The sequence below is a fragment of the Pyrus communis genome, chromosome 5 (genome assembly GCF_041283825.1).
Source record: "Pyrus communis isolate YQ-2024b chromosome 5, ASM4128382v1, whole genome shotgun sequence".
In the NCBI taxonomy this organism is placed as follows: Eukaryota; Viridiplantae; Streptophyta; class Magnoliopsida; order Rosales; family Rosaceae; genus Pyrus; species Pyrus communis.
This window is the reverse complement of record NC_142569.1, coordinates 9,067,725-9,088,836: the sequence shown is the minus strand read 5'-3', so window position 1 is coordinate 9,088,836 and position 21,112 is coordinate 9,067,725. Positions and strand designations below refer to the sequence as shown.

Below are 21,112 nucleotides of genomic sequence, written 5' to 3'. Positions count from 1 at the left end.
ATATTGTGGGAACATGTAGCCGCTGCAAACCAATGTATCAAAAAATGTTTTTATATGCAAAGAATCTAGACTTTCTGTTAGTGTTTTCGAAAATTCTTCAAAAAAAAAAAAGTCATACAACTGTGTTTTAGGATACTTGCTATGTTCCGACCACTTTCTTCATTTATGCTTTCGTTTCATTTCATCCAAAGCTTCTAGCCATGCCAAAGTCTCAGATTTTCAGGTTAAATTCACTGCCTAATAAAATGTTACTTGCTTTGAGATCTCTATGGATACCTCTGAGTCTAGAATCTTGATGAAGATAGAGGATCCCTTGAGCTATTCCATTAATAATTTCAAAGCACCAGGAAGGAGCGTATCACCCGGGTAATCAAAACTCTGCCACAGAAAATTCTCCGGGACAACGTTGTGATCATTACCATCTATCACAAGAAGATTTCCCGAATCCAAAAGCCGTGCCACTGGATTCTGTGTAGGTATTGATGTGTTGGAGGACCAAACTGTGTTGTTCTGGTCGACAAGGACAAGAATCCCAGGGTTGGTGACCTTCAGAACACCGGATGAAGCAGAGAGAGGAAAGTCCCAGTTTGCTACCCAAACAACGGTCATATCCGGTATCTTCTTGTACCATATCCCCACGTAGCGTTTATTTGAAGCACCGGGACTGGAAAAACCAAGCTCAAAGGTGCCACCATCTGAGATTATGGTCTCACCATCTGCAATTGACTGAAATGTGGTTGCATCGTTGACTTGTGCTGCGGAAAATGTTGCAGCAGTAGTGACGAGGAGGAAGAGCAACAAAAGATGCAAGCACATCTTAATTGGGATTTTTCTTTGCCTTGGTGGGATCTGAAATGTGGTATAAACGTATGATATGTCAACAGAGAAGTAATCTACTGAAACGAGAGAGAAGTCAAAGAAACCAGAGGAATCGAAGAGAGAAGAAGAAGCTGCATAACTGCTTCTTTCATTCAATAATTGGGTCATGATTACGTATCCTTTAGACTATTTATATGAATACAACAGCATAACTAACTCAAGAAACTCCCAATGATACAACGACACCTGGCCACTCTTTGCACTTGACACATGCACAGCCTAAGCATTCTTTACACTCTGTCATTCTCCCTCAAGCTTATGCTGGGAACAACTGAGCATAAGATTGGAACAATGAACACTAAACTGAAGAGAACACAATTCTTTTGTGAAAATGTCTGCATACATATCTGCAGAAGCTACAAAATGTAACAAAACAGTGGCTTGTTGAACTCTTTTACACACAAAATAACAATCAGTTTCAATATGCTTGGCCTTGGAGTACAATACAGGATCAATTGCTAATGCCATGGCAGAAATGTTATCACAGTGAAGTAAAGAAGTATCAGAACTTACAATGTGTAAGTCCTTGAGTAGCTGCTGAATCCAAAATTTTTTTGGAGTAGTAGTAGCGATAGCTATGTATTCTGCTTATCTGGAAGACTGACTAAAAATGTGTTGTTTCTTATAACTCCAAAAAATGTGTTGGGCATAAATATGAACAATGCTCAACCACTCAAGAATGAGGAGGAATTCCTCCCATAGTTCGTAATGCTTTTATCAATTCCTACCATTTCGTTTTTATATAGTTCAATGATTAAACAATATCGTATTTTATTGGGTTTTTTTTTTTGTGCAAAAATTATCTTTATAAAGTGATTTATAATATAAACGGTTTTGATCATAATTACAAAGTTTTGTGAATCGGCACAAAGAGTGTAGCTATGTGACAATGACTTATATAACAGGCATTTCGTTTTCACTCATGATTTATTTTTGCATTCCTTTTATGAATTCTCCCGTTTGCTGAAAAAATGAAGGAAAATTTGATCCATATACTTGTTTACTTTTTTTCAAAGTTTAAAACCTTTTTGTTGCTGTAGTACTGTATGAAGTTATCAACTATACCTCAAATCCAAAGAAAACATAAATAAAAACAGTAAAGGCTTGGAATCTCTCATATTTGTGTTCAATTCTAAGAATTTATATGCACCAACATGAAATATAAATTACGACGTATAATTTATTTCTTGCCTTGGAGAAGTTGTAGGAAAATCAACGGACAAAACAACAAGGGATAGTTGTGCGAAAATCATTTCCCGTATTTTATCGAGCCTCAAGTACTGAAATAGTGACTTCATTAGCTGAGCATGCTTTAGAAGAATGACTGGCTTCGAGTTCAGTCAGATCCCTTTCACTGTAAAAACCAGGTTTTAGAGGTTGAGGCAATGCACCTTCACCACTCAACATTAGAAATGCAGTTGACATGCTTGGTCTGTCCTCTGGATTTCGCTGCACGCACAAAAGACCCACATGAATTGTTCTTACAACTTCAAGTAGAGTGATGGAGTCCTCTACCGATGTATTAAGCAGTTCGAGAGGCCTGCCTTCCGTGTGTAGCATCCATGCCTAAAACAAGAAAACTAGTCTGCTTAGTAGAAGTAGCAGAATCGAGCGATAAGAAATTTTAACTTGACATTTGATGTTGTCACACTCACATGTCCAAGAAGGTTGAGTTTGTGGTCTGGATGAGAGAATCCTCTATTTTTGCTCCCACTCACTATCTCTAGCACCAGAACACCAAAGCTGTAGACATCGGACTTTATAGAGTAGAAACCATCAATTGCATATTCTGGGGACATGTAACCGCTGCAAACCAATGTGTCAAAAAACGTTGTTATACACAAAGAATCTAGACTTTCTATTATTGTTTTCGAAAATTCTTAAAAAACAGTCATACAATTGTGTTTTAGGATACTTACTATGTTCCGACCACTTTCTTCGTTTTTGCTTTCGTTTCATTTCCTCCAAAGCTTCTAGCCAGACCAAAATCTGAGATTTTCGGGTTAAATTCACTGCCTAGTAAAATGTTACTTGCCTTGAGATCTCTATGAATAACTCTCAATCTAGAATCTTGATGAAGATAGAGGAGCCCTCGAGCTATCCCATTAATAATTTCAAAGCGCTTCGGCCAGTCTAATAACATCCTTCTTCTTTGATCTGTAAAATATCATAATTCACAATTGTCAAAAAAATACATCATGCTAGGCTGCTAGCATAAGCGGACTAATCGAACTAAATGAAAGGTTTTTGAGTGGTCAAACCGAAAATAAAAAAGTCTAAGCTCTTGTTAGGCATGAACTCGTAGATCAGTATCATCTCGTCTTCTTGAATGCAGCATCCAAGAAGCTTCACTAGATTCCTATGCTGAAGTTTGACAATATGTGTAACTTCATTCTTGAACTCGTCGAGTCCTTGTCTAGAACTTTTTGAAAGCCTTTTCACTCCGATTTCTTGTCCATCTTCCATCGTACCCTGAAATCCATTAGCGTATGTTATGACCAAAATTCATGCTTTGTAGTTTGCACACTACTTGTCCATCATTCCATATTCCGAAACCGCCTTCACCAAAACATCGGAGGACTATCTGGTTTTACCTTAAAGACAGATCCGAAACCGCCTTCACCAAGTTTGTTTTCAATTGAAAAGTTACTGGTTGCAGAAACTATAGTCATCAAGTCAAATAACGGTAATTCCAAATCCTCCTTTTGGCTGCGTCCCAGTTTTCCTGCAAAGACGTAGTGACGAGTGAAAAAAACTCCCTATACAACTGAACTATGTAGTTTGGAAAGCAGAGGGGCAGAATAGTACGGCCAACTTACCACCTTTTTTATGCTGCTTCTTCCAAACATACAACAGCAAGGCAAGGCCTAGGATCAGAAGTCCGGTAGACAACACAGTAGTGCTTACTATGATTCTCATTTTCTTTGCATTGGATTCAGAGTATTTAGCGTTCATCTTTGTATCGTCTTCATGATCAACGAATGATATTTTTGAAGAAAGAAAATCTATGAGTAGGAGAGTAATAAATAAAAAAATAAAAACTGTATAATTTCTATCATCCAACTAATAGTTGCTAGTTTGTGAGACAATTCTAAAAGAAGATATTGCTTATTGTGTCAAAATTCAAAGTTATAACTGTTAGAATTAGTACAATGTTTCACTTCGTTATGTCTTGACTTTGTTTCGAGCATATGATTATGACTAAATGCGTAGTCACCAACAGGTGTTTTTTACATACCTTGTTCTGCTGCAGCCATTCTTATATAAATATCTTGCCCGTTTTCAGCAACGTATCTTATGTCAATCAGACCGCCGTACCACAGCAAGCACCCAGTTCCTCCATTCCGGATATCCAAATTTGCATAAGCCGTGCAGGAGCAGTTCTTCATGCACACCATCTCACATTCCTTGAGGTTCATACTTCTGTTAAACCAGGATTGTTCTGTGCTAGGCAATTTCAACCTCGAGTACTTTTGGAGCACGTCTCCTGTGCAATTTAGAGAAGTCTTTCTCACACAACCATTAGACCAATCTACCAAATCCCATTCTTTCGGAAACTTTGGTGTAAATCCTTTCAAACAGCTACAAAATGGGGACTTTTCAATGTTACATGCACCATATACACCACAGAACGCATAGTTGTCACAGTTATCAATTTGGGCTGTTACGTGAACCCAACCCTTGGTTCTATCAATCCATGTGTATCGCTGCACAAGTCCATCTGAAGTTAACACCGTCCTCGAAAAGATTGAGCTGTTGCGAAGCTGGTAACTGTAGTACGTTTCATCAGGCTCAGAAACAAGATCGTATCTGAATACAGGGTTTGGATTTAAGTGAGGCCTTCCACTGAACCAGACTCCATTCCATGGTCCAGACCGAAATTTTATGACCGAACCTTCCCTCAAAAATTTTTCTGCATATCCTTTGGGACCAAATTGGTATGTATAATCACCTTGAGAAGGATCCTGAGGTCTTCTCCATGATCTAAGATGCCAATTGAAGCCTGTAACTGTGTTCCTACCAAGCTTCGCACCTGGTAAGAGTGTATTGCCAGGGTAATCAAAACTTTGCCACAGAAAGTTCTCAGGGTCATCATCACTCCTGTCTATCACGACAAGATTACCCGAATCCAAAAGACATGCGATTGGATTACGTGCAGTTCTCGATGTGTTCGAGGACCAAACTCTGCTCATTTTGTGGTTGAGGACAAGTATTCCGGGGTTGGTGACCTTCAGGACGCCGGATAAATCAGTGAGGGGTGTGTCTCTGTTGGCAACCCATACAATGGTTTTAACAGAAATCTTCTTGTACCATATCCCCACGTACCGTCTATTAGAAGCATCGGGACTGTAAAATCCTAGCTCAAACGTTCCACCAGTTGAAACTACAGTCTCACCGTCTCTAATGGACTGAAATGTACTTGTGGCGTCATCAGCTATGGAGAATACTGCTGCGAAGATGAGCAGCAAAGAAGAGTAGAAGAGAAGCAAGCACATCTTAGTTGAAGCTTTCAATGGATTTTTCATTAAATTCATGGGAAGACAAATTGTCCCTCTTCGTCGTTCTTACATGTATGATTTCGCATTTTTCTGTCATTTTGGACTGCAAAATTGTTGAATAATTGGCACATGGGAAGACAAATTGTTCTCCAGTGTGAAACTGAGGAAATTGTTTTCAATCGGAAGTAGACATCGGACTCGGTCCAAGAATGATATTGTCTTAGCCTCACATTTTCCTATGACAATTAAGTTGTTTCATACGGTAGCAAAATATCTAAATTAATACGTGGTCATCCAATTCCCTCAGCTCAAGGGAAACTTACATGCTCTGATTGGTATTACTCTTTTGCCATTATGGGTGGAAAAATTTGACGAAGAGAGGAACCCCACGTTTGACTTTTGACGACTTGAATACTGTTAGAGCAGTATTAGAAAATATGAAAATAACACAATAATTTCAATGATAATACCCATTATGGGTGGAAAATTTTGACAAAGAGAGGAACCCCACGTTTGACTTTTGACGACTTGAATACTGTTAGAGCAGTATTAGAAAATATGAAAAAAATTTGACGAAGAGAGGAACCCCATGTTTGACTTTTGACGACTTGAATACTGTTAGAGCAGTATTAGAAAATATGAAAATAACACAATAATTTCAATGATAATACCCATTATGGGTGGAAAAATTTGACGAAGAGAGGAACCCCACGTTTGACTTTTGACGACTTGAATACTGTTAGAGCAGTATTAGAAAATATGAAAATAACACAATAATTTCAATAATAATAATCATAAAGAAAATCACAACATTTATAGTATACAAGATTATATAAACAACTAGATATAAAGTTAGAAACTGGCAAACTTATAAATTGAGGCTTGCATAAATGCAATGTCCTAAAGACAAAATTTCGTCCCCACTCTTGTGCTTGTAGTTCAATAAGCGTCCCTCTTACATGATTTAACAATCTATAATTTGAAGTCAAAGCACTTCAATCTTTAGACTCTAGCGAACTCAATATATTCGTACTCTCAAGACACAACTCAGAATTCAACAATAAAAAAAAACATAGTGCACAGGGAAATACTTGTCCAATACCTTCTAATTAACTCTCTATCTCATCTATATATATAAAGCCAAGAGCCCATTGAATACTATTTTTTGATGTCACAAACTTCACAAAAAATAATTGGATAAAAATGCCCCTCAAATAAAAACTTCAAAAGCAATCCAAAATAATGTATCAAATGTGGCAAGGGTATTTTCGTCATTTTAACATTATTTTTTTAATAATTAATTTTTTTCTTATATATATATATATATTATTTTTTTTTTGATAATTAATATCTCACAATAAGTTAGCAATAATGTAATTCAATCAGTCATTCATTAAATAGTATTTTCTCTATTTTTAAATACGTTCAAAACATTTTAAGAAGCGTGTAATGCCGATTATAAAAAAGGTCTTTCGTACACAGATAATAATGTGATTAAATTAGTTGTCAAATGATTGTTTTTTTTTTTTTTAACAAATGATATTATCTACACTAAGGGGAAGGGGGCTTAGCCTCACAATGAGCTAACAATAATGTGATTCAATAAGTTGCTTTAATTGGTTTATGAGGGGTTTCTTCTAGCATGATCTAAGATTATAGATTTACTTCAAATATTTGACTTTTCTTTTGTCAATTTAAGCATATAAATACATTTAAAACGTGTAAGTCACGCGTAGTACACCGTGATTCAAAAAATGTCTTCTGCACGCGCGTGAACGCGTGCATGAAAGCTAGTACTAATTACACTGCTGCAATTATGGATTATAAAGAAGGGAGTCTTAACTAAACACTCATGATACTGTTCACTTTTAACGTTAAAGATATTTTTACTTTAAAAAGTCACTCCTACTATTCACTTACAACATCTTTTTGTTCTTTTGATTAAAACTCAAAATTTTCAAATCATTTCCATTAATTTTTCTTATAAATAACCCAAGTGACTTTTAGGAATGGCTGAAGTGGCTGTTCATAAGGTGATGCCATCTTTTCATCTAATTTATCCATCATTACAAAAGTCATGTCTTTTGCGTAATGGTACCGCTGCACTATTTGGTTTTATTAAGAAACCTAACTAAATGCACTTTTGCGTGACATATTTTTCCGTTCAATCTTCGAAATTAAATATTATAATATTTAATAAATATTATAACATAAATTTCCAACATACACGAATGCCAAAAACGAAGTATCAAATAAGAGTATATCGGATGGGAGAGAGTATGCCTTGTAACCGGTTGTATGTCCTTTTTTGATAACTAACTCAATATTTTTCAGAATGATTCCGGGGATGCTACTTGCATTTTTTTACACCATTGTCTACCGTTCCCTATAGACTTTCTTTGTCGAAGTTTTGCTTTCTCGGAGTCTCTCTGTTTCTTCCTTGTTTATGGTTCTGCTTTGAGTTGTTCTTGGTTGTTGATTGTGGTTGTTTTTTGCAAACTAGTTTCCTTTGCTGTCAGTTGCCTCAGTTGCTTTCATGTTGTTGGTTGTTTTAAAGTTAAGTTGTACCAAAACAAAATGTTCAATCCTGTATTGCAGTAAACATTAGAACGTACAGTAAAGGTGTCAAATCTGAATCACCTTTGTTCAAATATATAGTCTAATCCAATTGAAATCTATAAATGATAACTATTTAATCTCTCCAATTCAAACTTCAAACTCGACTACTGCAAAAGTGACTTCATTAGCTGAAAATGTCCTAGCCTCGTTTGCACAAGGATCAACTTTGAGGTCCTCTAGATCTCTTTCACTATAAAAACCAGGTTTTTGAGGTTGAGGTAATGCACTTTCATCACTCACATCAGAACTGCTGCCGGATTTCGTTGCACGCATAATAGACACATGGATCGACTGCAAAATAGCATGTGGATTATTGAAGTCTCCTACTGATGTATCGAGCAGTTCAACAGACTTGTCTTTTGTGTGTAAACTTCATGCCTAAAAGATCACAACCACCAATCATACTGAATAAATAGAAGTATAAAGAATCAAGTAAATATAAACAATAATGCTAGACGAACCACATTTTACATTTTTAAGCGGAATCAAATCCATTTTTTACATGAGTTATAGTCACCAAATGTTACTAGAGAAGTCACTGTCACACACTGTATATCATTAGCTAATCAGTCAGAATATATTCCCTCTAGTATAATTCGACGAAAAATTATCAACTTGATAGCTGGCACTTACATGTCCTAGCAGGTTGAGGCTGTGGCCCGGATGAGAAAATCCTTTGTTTCTCTTCCCATTCACTATCCGAGCACCATAACACCAAAGTTATAGACATCAGATTTTATCTAGTAGAACCCATCGACAACATATTCTGGGGACATGTAATGTAACCAGTGCAAGGCAATGTATCAAGAACTATATTTTACAAGCAATGCAAGTAAATGTGTTCCTACCGAGTTTTGTACCCGGTAGGAATGTGTCACCAGGGTAATCAAAACTCTGCCACATAAAATTCTCAGGGTCGGTACGATCATTACAATCTGTCACAACAAGATTTCCGAATCCAAAAGCTGCGCTGCTGGATTCGACGTAGATGTTGGTGTGTTCGAGGACCAAACGCTTGTCTTCTTAGTATCAACAAGGACAAGAATTCCAGGGAAGGTGACCGTGAGTAGACCTGATGAATCAGTGAGGGGTGTGTCTTGGTTGGCAACCCATACAAATGTGATAACCGATATCTTCTTGTACCATACCCCCACGTATCGGTTTTCGGAAGAGCCGGGAATGAAAAATCCGAGCTCAAAGGTTCCACCAGTTGAGACTAAGGTCTCACCATCTGCAATGGAGTGAAATGTGCTTGTTTCGTAATCTTCAGCTGTGGAAAATACTTCAGTAGTGATGCGAATGAGCAGCAAAAGATGCAACCACATGTTGTATCCTCAACGGATTTTCTGTTCCAATTCTTCCTGTAATATTGTTAATATTATGATCAGGAACATTGAACTTACTTTAGATATTATCATCTCATTCATATAACTTTAAAATGATAAAGTGTTTTTAATGATAGCGCTTTTGAAACTAATCCTTAGTAAAAATGCAAATGAATCATAATAAAAAAACTAAAAGCATTTCTTGCAAGAAGCATATAACTGGTTCCTGCAAGAAGCACATAACTGGTTCCTGCAAGAAGCACCTAAGTGTTTTGTAACCCAAAAGTGTTTTCAATTGTTTTAAAATCACCTATAAACGAGTCATTAAGCAATCGAACTCAAAAGTGTATTAAGTCATTTTAAAATCACTTACAAACAAGCCCTTAACCAATCCAAAAGGAATAATATTGGAGGTGAAGTTAATTGGACTTAATTGTTTGGAATTGGGCCGGTCATGGGCCGTTACCAGCTTCCTCACTTGGTTCTACTCCGATTAGTCCTTATGGGCTCATTAATTTTCTTTTGAACATACGCCCTTCAAGTTGATTTGTAGTTGAATCCTCCTTCGGCATGACAGGCTTAAGAGCCCAATAGAGGATCCCTTGAGCTATTCCATTAATAATTTCAAAGCACTTCGGCCAATCTAATAACATGCTTTTTCTTCGATCTGCAGCATATCATAGTCTAGTTCACAATTGTCAAAAAATACATCATGCAAGCATGAGTGGACTAATCGAACTAAATGTATGGTTTTTGGGTGGTCAAACCAAAAATAAAGAAGTCTAAGCTCTTGTTAGGCATGAACTGGTAGATCAGTATCATCTCGTCTTCTTGAATGCAGTATCCAAGAAGCTTCACTAGATTCCTATGCTGAAGTTTGGCAATATGTGTAACTTCATTCTTGAACTCGTTGAGTCCTTGTCTAGAACTTTTTGAAAGCCTTTTCACTGCGATTTCTTGTCCATCTTTCATTATACCCTGAAATCCATCAGCATATATTACGACCAAAATTCGTACTTTGTAGTTTGCACACTACTTGTATCCATCATTCCATATTCTGACCAGAACTACATGTATCAATGCAACTTGGAAATTGTGAAGGACTATCAGGTTTAACCTTAAAGACAGTTCCGAAACCACCTTCTGCCCGCATTCACTCACTATAAGAGCAGGGGCTCATCAAGTGCCTTCTTCAACTATATATAACTTGACTTACTATTTATAATAACTTTTTTTCAGAGTCGAGCACACTTCGTGACCTCCTAAAAGCAGTTACTTCATACCAATTATGCTACCAGTGGCGTTGTCACAACCATCGATCAACTACTTGATGCTCCAGTAGTATCGTATGATGTCCGCATTACCGACAAAGACCTGCTCTTGCGAAGTTTGGTATCATGTGGAAGATCTATGATATGGTTGGTGATCATCGAAGGTAAGCTCCGCCGCATTCTCATTCTAAAGTAAGGCCATTCCGAAGCCACCTTCCCCAACTTTATTGTGGTTTGAAAAATCATTGGTAGCATAAGTTACAGTACCCAAGTCAAATAATGGTAACTCCAGATCTTCCTTTGGTCCGATCTCAGTTTTCCTGCTAAGCACATAGTGAAGTAAATCGTGTACCATGGAACTGAACTTAGAAAACGGAGGGCTAGATGAGTAGAAACTCAAATAGCTTACCATCTTGTTGGCCCTGCTTCTTCTGAAAATATAAGATGGGGGCTATGCCCAGGATTCTGTCCAGCAGACAACACGGTACTGGTTGCTACGATTCTCATTTTCTTCACTTTGGATTTTGCATTGTCTGCTTGAAGTGGTAATGAAATATTTGAAGGCAGAAAATTAATAAGGAATTACAAAGAAGAATAAACACCAACGATGATTCCATACCCAGTTTGGATGCAGCCAATTTTATGTATATATCTTGCCCATTTCCATTGAAAGTTCTTGAATCAAACAGATCACCATACCACATCAAGCACCCACTTCCTCCTGCCCTGATATCCAAATTTGCAAAAGCAGTGCAGGATCAGTTTTCGCTGCACATCATCTCACATTCTTTGAGGTTCATACTTGTGTTATGCCAGGATTTTTCTGTGCTCGGCAGTTTCATCCCAGAGTACTTCAGAAAGTTGTCTCCACTGCAATTCAGTGGAGTCATTCTCATACAGGCATATGTTGCACGCCGGGGGGCCCCTTCTTGTTGAAAATTTGGTCTAAATCCTGCCAAGCAACCACATAGCGGGGGGTTGTCAATATTACATGCACCATTTGGCCCACATATTCCATAGCTGTCGCACGTATCAGCCGGTGTTCCTAGTAAAACTTCCCAAACTTGGGATCTATTAATCCAGTTGTAGCTCCTCACACTCCCATCTTGTGTCAACACCAGCCCTGAAAGAATTGAGCTGTTGTGAAGCTTATAACTATAATAGATTTCATCCCGATCAAACACGTAAGTGTCATATATGTTCGTACTGTTTGGATTCAAATCAGGCATCCCACTGAAACGGATTCCATTCCATGGTACGAAGTTTCATAACCGAACCCTGCATCAGAACTAATTCATGATATCCATCAGTAACAAGTTGGTAAGAGTAACTTCCTTGAGAAGGATCCTGGGGACTTTTCCATGATGTAAGTTGCCAATAAAAACCTGTTACCTTGTTCCTATCAAGCTGCATACCAGGAAGGAGTGTATCACCCGGGTAATGAAAACTCTGCCACAGAAAATTCTCCGGGACAACGTTGTGATCATTACCATCTATCACAACAAGATTTCCCGAATCCAAAAGCTGTGCCACTGGATTCTGTGTAGGTATTGATGTGTTGGAGGACCAAACTGTGTTGTTCTGGTCGACAAGGACAAGAATCCCAGGGTTGGTGACCTTCAGAACACCGGATGAAGCAGAGAGAGGAAAGTCCCGGTTTGCTACCCAAACAACGGTCATATCCGGTATCTTCTTGTACCATATCCCCACGTAGCGTTTATTTGAAGCACCGGGACTGAAAAAACCAAGCTCAAAGGTCTCACCATCTGCAATTGACTGAAATGTGGTTGCAGTGTTGACTTGTGCTGCGGAAAATGTTGCAGCGGTAGTGACGAGGAGGAAGAGCAGCAAAAGATGCAAGCACATCTCAATTGGGATTTTTCTTTGCCTTGGTGGGATCTGAAATGTGGTATAAACGTATGATATGTCAACAGAGAAGTAATCTACTGAAACGAGAGAGAAGTCAAAGAAACCAGATGAATCGAAGAGAGAAGAAGAAGCTGCATAACTGCTTCTTTCATTCAATAATTGGATCATGATTACGTATCCTTTAGACTATTTATATGAATACAACAGCATAACTAACTCAAGAAACTCCCAATGATACAACGACACCTGGCCACTCTTTGCACTTGACACATGCACAGCCTAAGCATTCTTTACACTCTGTCATTCTCCCTCAAGCTTATGCTGGGAACAACTGAGCATAAGATTGGAACAATGAACACTAAACTGAAGAGAACACAATTCTTTTGTGAAAATGTCTGCATACAGATCTGCAGAAGCTACAAAATGTAACAAAACAGTGCCTTGTTGAACTCTTTTACGCACAAAATAACAATCAGTTTCAATATGCTTGGCCTTGGAGTACAATACAGGACCGATTGCTAATGCCATGGCAGAAATGTTATCACAGTGAAGTAAAGAAGTATCAGAACTTACAATGTGTAAGTCCTTGAGTAGCTGCTGAATCCAAACAATTTTTGGAGTAGTAGTAGCAATAGCTATGTATTCTGCTTATCTGGAAGACCGACTAAAAATGTGTTGTTTCTTATAACTCCAAAAAATACGCTTGGAGCCAAGAAATACTATAAAACCAGTAATTGAACATCTATCATTAGGATCACTAGCCCAATCGACGATACACGTCCCTTAGAACGTTTCGAAAATGTTCCGAATTTCCAATCGACAAAAATTTGTTCTAGCCACATACTGATGAACAATGCTCGGCTAACGTTTCTCCATTGATTTTTCATTTTTTGGGCATAAATATGAACAATGCTCAACCACTCAAGAATGAGGAGGAATTCCTCCCATAGTTCGTAATGCTTTTATCAATTCCTACCATTTCGTTTTTATATAGTTCAATGATTAAACAATATCGTATTTTATTGGGTTTTTTTTTTTGTGCAAAAATTATCTTTATAAAGTGATTTATAATATAAACGGTTTTGATCATAATTACAAAGTTTTGTGAATCGGCACAAAGAGTGTAGCTATGTGACAATGACTTATATAACAGGCATTTCGTTTTTACTCATGATTTATTTTTGCATTCCTTTTATGAATTCTCCCGTTTGCTGAAAAAATGAAGGAAAATTTGATCCATATACTTGTTTACCTTTTTTCAAAGTTTAAAACCTTTTTGTTGCTGTAGTACTGTATGAAGTTATCATACATACCTCAAATCCAAAGAAAACATAAATAAAAACAGTAAAGGCTTGGAATCTCTCATATTTGTGTTCAATTCTAAGAATTTATATGCACCAACACGAAATATAAATTATGACATATAATTTATTTCTTGCCTTGAAGAAGTTGTAGTAAAATCAAGGGACAAAACCACGAGGGATAGGTGTGCAGAAATCATTTCCCGTATTTTATCGAGCCTCAAGTACTGAAATAGTGACTTCATTAGCCGAGCATGCTTTAGAAGAATGACCGGCTTCGAGTTCAGTCAGATCCCTTTCACTGTAAAAACCAGGTTTTAGAGGTTGAGGCAATGCACCTTCACCACTCAACATTAGAACTGTAGTTGACATGCTTGGCCTGTCCTCAGGATTCCGCTGCACGCACAAAAGACCCACATGAATAGTTCTTACAACTTCAAGCAGAGTTATGGAGTCCTCTACCGATGAATCATGCAGTTCGAGAGGCCTGCCTTCTGTGTGTAGCATCCATGCCTAAAACATGAAAACTAGTTACTTAGTAGAAGTAGCAGAGTCAAGTGATAAGAATTTTTAACTTGACATTTGATGCTATCACGCTCACATGTCCAAGAAGGTTGAGTTTGTGGTCTGGATGAGAGAATCCTCTATTTCTGCTCCCACTCACTATCTCTAGCACCAAAACACCAAAGCTATAAACGTCGGACTTTATAGAGTAGAAACCATCAATTGCATATTCTGGGGACATGTAACCGCTGCAAACCAATGTGTCAAATAAACGTTTTTATACTCAAAGAATCTAGACTTTCAATTAATGTTTTTGAAAATTCTTAAAAAACAGCCATACAATTGTTTTTAGGATACTTACTATGTTCCAACCACTTTCTTCGTTTCTGCTTTCGTTTCATTTCCTCCAAAGCTTCTAGCCAGGCCAAAGTCTGAGATTTTCGGGTTAAATTCACTGCCTAATAAAATGTTACTTACTTTGAGATCTCTATGAATAACTCTCAATCTAGAATCTTGATGAAGATAGAGGAGCCCTCGAGCTATCCCATTAATAATTTCAAAGCGCTTCGGCCAGTCTAATAACATCCTTCTTCTTTGATCTGCAAAATATCATAATTCACAATTGTCAAAAAATACATTGTGCTAGGCTACTAGCATAAGCGGACTAATCGAACTAAATGCAAGGTTTTTGAGTGGTCAAACCGAAAATAAAGAAGTCTAAGCTCTTGTTGGGCATGAACTCGTAGATCAGTATCATCTCGTCTTCTTGAATGCAGCATCCAAGAAGCTTCACTAGATTCCTGTGCTGAAGTTTGGCAATATGTGTAACTTCATTCTTGAACTCGTTGAGTCCTTGTCTAGAACTTTTTGAAAGCCTTTTCACTGCGATTTCTTGTCCATCTTCCATCGTACCCTGAAATCCATCAGCGTATGTTATGACCAAAATTCATGCGTTGTAGTTTGCACACTACTTGTATCCATCATTTCATATTCTGACCAGAAGGACATATATCTATACAACTTCAAAACTATGAAGGATTATCTGGTTTTACCTTAAAGACAGATCCGAAACCGCCTTCACCAAGTTTGTTTTCAATTGAAAAGTTATTGGTTGCAGAAACTATAGTCATCAAGTCAAATAACGGTAATTCCAGATCCTCCGTTTGGCTGTGTCCCAGTTTTCCTGCAAAGACGCAGTGACGGGTGAAAAAAAAACTCCCTATACTACTGAACTATGTAGTTTGGAAAACAAAGGGGCATAATAGTATGGCCAACTTACCAACTTTTTGGTGCTGCTTCTTCCAAACAAAAAACAGCAGGGCAAGGCCCAGGATCAGCAGTCCGGTAGACAACACAGTAGTGCTTATTATGATTCTCATTTTCTTCGCATTGGATTCAGAGTATTTAGCGTTGATCTTTGCATCGTCTTCATAATCTACGAATGATATTTTTGAAGACAAAAAATCTATGAGTCGGAAAGCAATAAACGAAAAAATAAAAACTGTATAATTTCTATCATCCAACTAATAGTTGCTAGTTTGTGAGACAATTCCAAAAGAAGATATTGCTTATTGTGTCAAAATTCAAAGTTAGAACTGTTATAATTAGTACAATGTTTCACTTCGTTATGTCTTGACTTTGTTTCTAGCATATGATTATGACGGAATGCAAAGTCACCATCAGGTGTTTTTTACATACCTAGTTCTGCTGCGGCCATTCTTATATAAATATCTTGCCCGTTTTCAGAATAGTATCTTATATCAATCAGATCGCCGTACCACAGCAAGCACCCAGTTCCTCCATCCCGGATATCCAAATTTGTATAAGCCGTGCAGGAGCAGTTCTTCATGCACACCATCCCACATTCCTTAAGGTTCATACTTCTGTTAAACCAGGATTGTTCTGTGCTAGGCAATTTCAACCCCGAGTACTTTTGGAACACGTCTCCGGTGCAATTTAGAGAAGTCTTTCTCACACAACCATTAGACCAATCTACCAAATCCCATTCTTTCGGAAACTTTGGTGTAAATCCTTTCAAACAGCTACAAACCGGGGACTTTTCAATGTTACATGCACCATTTACACCACAGAATGCATAGTTGTCACAGTTATCAAGTTGGGCTGTTTGAACCCAACGCTTGATTCTGTCAATCCATGTGTAGCGCTGAACAATTCCAGCTGAAGTTAACACCAACCTCGAAAATATTGAGCTGTTGTGAAGCTTGCAACTGTAGTACATTTCATTAGGCTTAGAAACAAGACCGTATGTGTACATAGGGTTTGGATTTGACTGAGGGTTTCCACTGAACCGGATTCCATTCCATGGTCCAGACCGAAGTTTAATGACCGAACCTTCCCTCACAAATAATTCTGCATATCCTTTGGGACCAAGTTGAGATGTACAATTGCCTTGAGAAGGATCCTGAGGACTTTTCCACGATCTAAGATGCCAATTGAAGCCTGTAACTGTGTTCCTACCAATCTTCATACCTGGTAAGAATGTATCGCCAGGGTAATCAAAACTTTGCCACAGAAAGTTCTTAGAGTGATCATCACTCCTATCTATCACGACAAGATTACCCGAATCCAAAAGACGTGCCACTGGATTCTGTGCAGTTCTCGATGTGTTGGAGGCCCAAACTGTGCTCATGTTGTAGTTGAGGACAAGAATTCCGGGCTTGGTGACCTTCAGGACGCCGGACAAATCAGTGAGGGGTTTGTCTCTGTTGGCAACCCATACAATGGTTGTAACAGATATCTTCTTGTACCATATCCCCACGTACCGTCTATTAGAAGCATCAGGACTGTAAAATCCTAGCTCAAACGTTCCGCCAGTTGAAACTACAGTCTCACCGTCTCTAATGGACTGAAATGTACTTGTGGCGTCATCAGCTATGGAGAATACTGCTGCGAAGATGAGCAGCAAAGAAGAGTAGAAGAGAAGCAAGCACATCTTAGTTGAAGCCTTCAATGGACTTTTTACATGTTTGATTTCGCATTGTTCTGTCATTTTGGACTGCAAAATTGTTGAATAATTGGCACAAGGGAAGCCAACGGACTCGGTCCAAGAATGATATTGTCTTAGCTTCACATTTTCCTATGACAATTAAGTTGTTTCATACAGTAGCGAAATATCTAAATTAATTTGTGGTCATCCAATTCCCTCAGCTCAAAGGAAACATACAATTAAGGCTTTACCTGCTCTGGCTGCCATTACTCTTTGCCATTACTGGTGGAAAAATTAGACGAAGAGAGGAACCCCACGTTTGACTTGAATACACTGTTTGAGCAATATTAGAAAATATGAAAATAACATAATAAATCCAATGATAATGATCATAAAGAAAATCATAACATCAATAGTATACAAGATTATATAAACAACTAGAGAGAAAATTAGAAAAATTGACAAACTTAGAGTTTGAGGCTTGCATAAATGCAATGTCCTAAAAACAGAATTCCGCTCCTACTCTTGTGCTTATAGTTCGGTAAGCGTCCGTCTCCAAGGATTTAATAATCTATAATCCAAAATCAAAGCACTTCAATCTTTGAACTCTAACGAACTCAATATATTCCGTACTCTCAAAACACAACTCAGAATTAAACAAGAAAGAAAGAACATAGAATACAGGGGAATACACTTTGTCCAATACGTTATAATGAACTCTCTATCTCATACTAATTTTACACGGCTGTGATTATGGATTATAAAGAACCCATGTGACTTCTAGGAATGGATGAAGTGGCTGTTCATAAAGTGATGCCATCTTTTCATCTAATTCATACATCATTACAAAAGTCATGCCTTTTGCATAATGGTGCCGCTGCACTATTTGGTTGTATTAAGAGGATTTAGATCCTCTTTGATTTCGAGATCAATGCATAGTAATCATTTACAAAAAATTGTAAGATCATAATTGAACGTTTTTTACATTTTTATTGCATGAAAAATATATAAAAAAGAAAAAAGAAAAATTTGTGGCTGCACAATCTTTGATAAACGGTTATCATACATTGATTCTCGGGATTCTCAGTGAGAGGATCCGGAGAGGATCTAAATCCTTATTAAGAACCTAACTAAATGCACATATTTTTCCATTCAATCTTTGAGTTAAATATTATATAACATAAATTTCCAACATACACAAATGCCAAAAATGAAGTATCAAATAAGAGCATATCAAATGGGAGAAAGTATGCCTCGTAACTGACTTTGTGTACCTTTTTAATAGCTAAGTAAATATTTTTTAGAATGATTCCAGAATTGCTACTTGCATTTTTTTAAGCCATTGTCTACCGTTCCCTTCAGACTTTCTTCGTCGAAGTTTTGCTTTCTCGAGTCCCTCTGTTTCTTGCTTGTTTATGGTTCTGCTTTGACTTGTTCTTGGTTGCTGACTGATTTTTTTTTATTTTTTTATTTTGTACAGTTACACCTTAATGGTGGATTTGACTTGCGGCAACCAAAACTTGGTGATGAGATGAAAATTTTGGATTTGGAAGTGACGAAACACAGAAGCTGTCGAAAGCCATATCATCACCTACTTGGACATGTCTTTTCGCGTCTCATGCCGGAGAAATTTATGTAAGAAGCACTGTTCTAAAAATTCTCATTTAGCGTCGTTTAGACCCCGCTTAGACGCAAGATGGTTGGTTACCATCTTGATTAATGTCTAGATGTTTGAAAATTAAGAAAAAACGCCTAGACTTGTTCAAGCGCCCACCTAGACCACCTAGGCACCGGCCTAGCCCGTCCAGACCCGCCTAAGTTACAATTCACACAAACAAAAATAGATAACTTTCATTTTGCATTTTATTTTATTTTTTCAATAAATTGTAATAGACCTGTTGAATACTTAAATAAGCACACATTATATGCGTGTTTCCCATGTTTTCATTATCTTCCAATACTTCATAATATATATATATATATATATATATATATATCATTCTATTTTGTAGTTTATGATGAAATTATATATATTTAAGTATAAACAAATACTTATTTACACAAAATATAATGGATTTACTTAAATCCCCTAGTTCGCCTAAGCGTCCGCCTAGACCCCGCCTAATCACCTAGGCGCTAGGCCCCAGCTCGCCGCCTGACTAGCGCTTAGCGTCTTTTAGAACCTTGGTAAGAAGTAGCTAGTGTTATTCACACATCTTTATCTTTCAAACACTTTTGTTAATATTTAGCCTTGATTTTCTCCAATTTACTCAATCCGAAGGGCGAATATTGAAAGAATATGTGAAAAATAAAAATTTGTGTGCAGATAACACTACTCTCTTTTTTATATACAATTGTTATTTGGGGTTTTTAATCTGTTTTGGGGAATTCAACAAAACCGTCATAAAACTTATTTTCAAAGAACTTTTATTGTTTTGTAAAATTTTTCAGAATTCATTTAAAATGTTTTTAACTGAGGCGTTCCACTGAACCGGACTCCATTCCATGGTCCATTTCGAAATTTTATGACCGAAACTTCGCTCACAAATATTTCTTCATATCCTTTGGGACCAAGTTGAGATGTATAATTGCCTTGAGAAGGAGCCCCCGAGCAATCGCTCTCAGTCTAGAATCTTGATGAAGATAGAGGAGCCCCCGAGCAATCCCATTAATAATGTCAAAACGCTTAGGCCAATCTAGCAAGGTGCTTTTTCTTTGATCTGCAAAATAGTATATAATAGTAACATATCACAATAAAACAGTCTAATACTTTCCCTTCCGTTACACAGCCAATCGACAAAGGATCATAGGAAGTTTACAAATGGGAAACAAACCGAAAATAAAGAAGTCTAAGCTTTTGTTAGGCATGAACTCGTAGATCAGCATCATCTCGTCTTCTTGAATGCAGCATCGTAGAAGCTTCACTAGATTCCGGTGCTGAAAATGTAAAATGAGGGATAGGCACAGGATTAGTAGTCCAGCAGACAACATGGTACTGGTTACTACGATTCTCATTTTCTACACTTTGGATTTTGCATTGTCTGCTTGAAGTGGTAATGAAGTATTTGAAAGCAGAAAATTAATAAGGAATTATAAAGAAGAATAAGCACCAACGATGATTCCATACCTGGTTTGGATGCAGCCAATTTTATGTATATATCTTGCACATTTCCATTGAAAGTTCTTGAATCAAACAGATCACCATAGCACATCAAGCACCCACTTCCTCCTGCCCTGATATCCAAATTTGCAAAAGCTGTGCAGGATCAATCTTCGCTGCACATCATCTCACATTCATTGAGGTTCATACTTGTGTTATGCCAGGATTTTTCTGCGCTCGGCAGTTTCATCCCAGAGTACTTCAGAAAGTTGTCTCCACTGCAATTCAGCGGAGTCATTCTCATACAGGCATATGTTGCACGCCGAGGGGCCCCTTCTTGTTGAAAATTTGGTCTAAATCCTGCCAAGCAACCACATAGCGGGGGGTTGTCAATATTACATGCACCATTTGGCCCACATATTCCATAGTTGTCACACGTATCAGCCGGTGTTCCTTGAGAAGGATCCTGGGGACTTTTCCATGATGTAAGTTGCCAATAAAAACCTGTTACCATGTTCCTACCAAGCTGCATACCAGGAAGGAGCGTATCACCCGGGTAATCAAAACTCTGCCACAGAAAATTCTCCGGGACAACGTTGTGATCATTATCATCTATCACAACAAGGTTTCCCGAATCCAAAAGCCGTGCCACTGGATTCTGTGTAGGTATTTGACACGCCCCGACCCCGAGGTCCCAGAGACATCGAGATGGTCACGTGCTGGCCGACACCCAAAGGGTGACGAAACCATTTAATTAAAACAAAACTGAGCAAATAAACTAAAGTACGCAATAAAGGC

The 21,112-nt window shown here is 37.7% G+C and overlaps 2 protein-coding genes and 1 pseudogene across 4 annotated transcripts; all 3 read right to left on the bottom strand.

The window, feature by feature from the left end:
- Positions 1–1,948: 1,948 nt before the first annotated feature.
- LOC148696703 (G-type lectin S-receptor-like serine/threonine-protein kinase At4g27290) lies at positions 1,949–5,575 on the bottom strand. 2 transcript variants are annotated; one of them, XM_088694164.1, is made up of 7 exons: positions 4,118–5,575; positions 3,699–3,845; positions 3,474–3,604; positions 3,141–3,351; positions 2,799–3,036; positions 2,535–2,685; positions 1,949–2,445 (listed from the first exon to the last, which is right to left on the bottom strand). In XM_088694164.1, exons 1-7 carry the CDS (start codon positions 5,412–5,414, stop codon positions 2,143–2,145), a joined length of 2,478 nt encoding a protein of 825 aa, XP_088550290.1. In that variant the 5' UTR covers positions 5,415–5,575; the 3' UTR covers positions 1,949–2,142. The 2 variants fall into 2 exon arrangements, with proteins under 2 accessions (XP_088550290.1, XP_088550291.1); XM_088694165.1 differs by having other exon boundaries at positions 3,702–3,845.
- A 4,741-nt stretch (positions 5,576–10,316) lies between these two features.
- LOC137725878 (S-locus-specific glycoprotein S13-like) lies at positions 10,317–12,630 on the bottom strand (annotated as a pseudogene). The gene is made up of 2 exons (XR_015962128.1): positions 11,213–12,630; positions 10,317–11,126 (listed from the first exon to the last, which is right to left on the bottom strand). The product of XR_015962128.1 is annotated as an S-locus-specific glycoprotein S13-like (transcript).
- Positions 12,631–13,798: 1,168 nt separating this feature from the next.
- On the bottom strand, positions 13,799–17,382 carry LOC137724694 (G-type lectin S-receptor-like serine/threonine-protein kinase At4g27290). Its single transcript, XM_088694133.1, has 7 exons — positions 15,966–17,382; positions 15,547–15,702; positions 15,320–15,450; positions 14,970–15,180; positions 14,629–14,866; positions 14,365–14,515; positions 13,799–14,276 (listed from the first exon to the last, which is right to left on the bottom strand). Exons 1-7 carry the CDS (start codon positions 17,275–17,277, stop codon positions 13,974–13,976), a joined length of 2,502 nt encoding a protein of 833 aa, XP_088550259.1. The 5' UTR covers positions 17,278–17,382; the 3' UTR covers positions 13,799–13,973.
- Between the last annotated feature and the right edge of the window lie 3,730 nt (positions 17,383–21,112).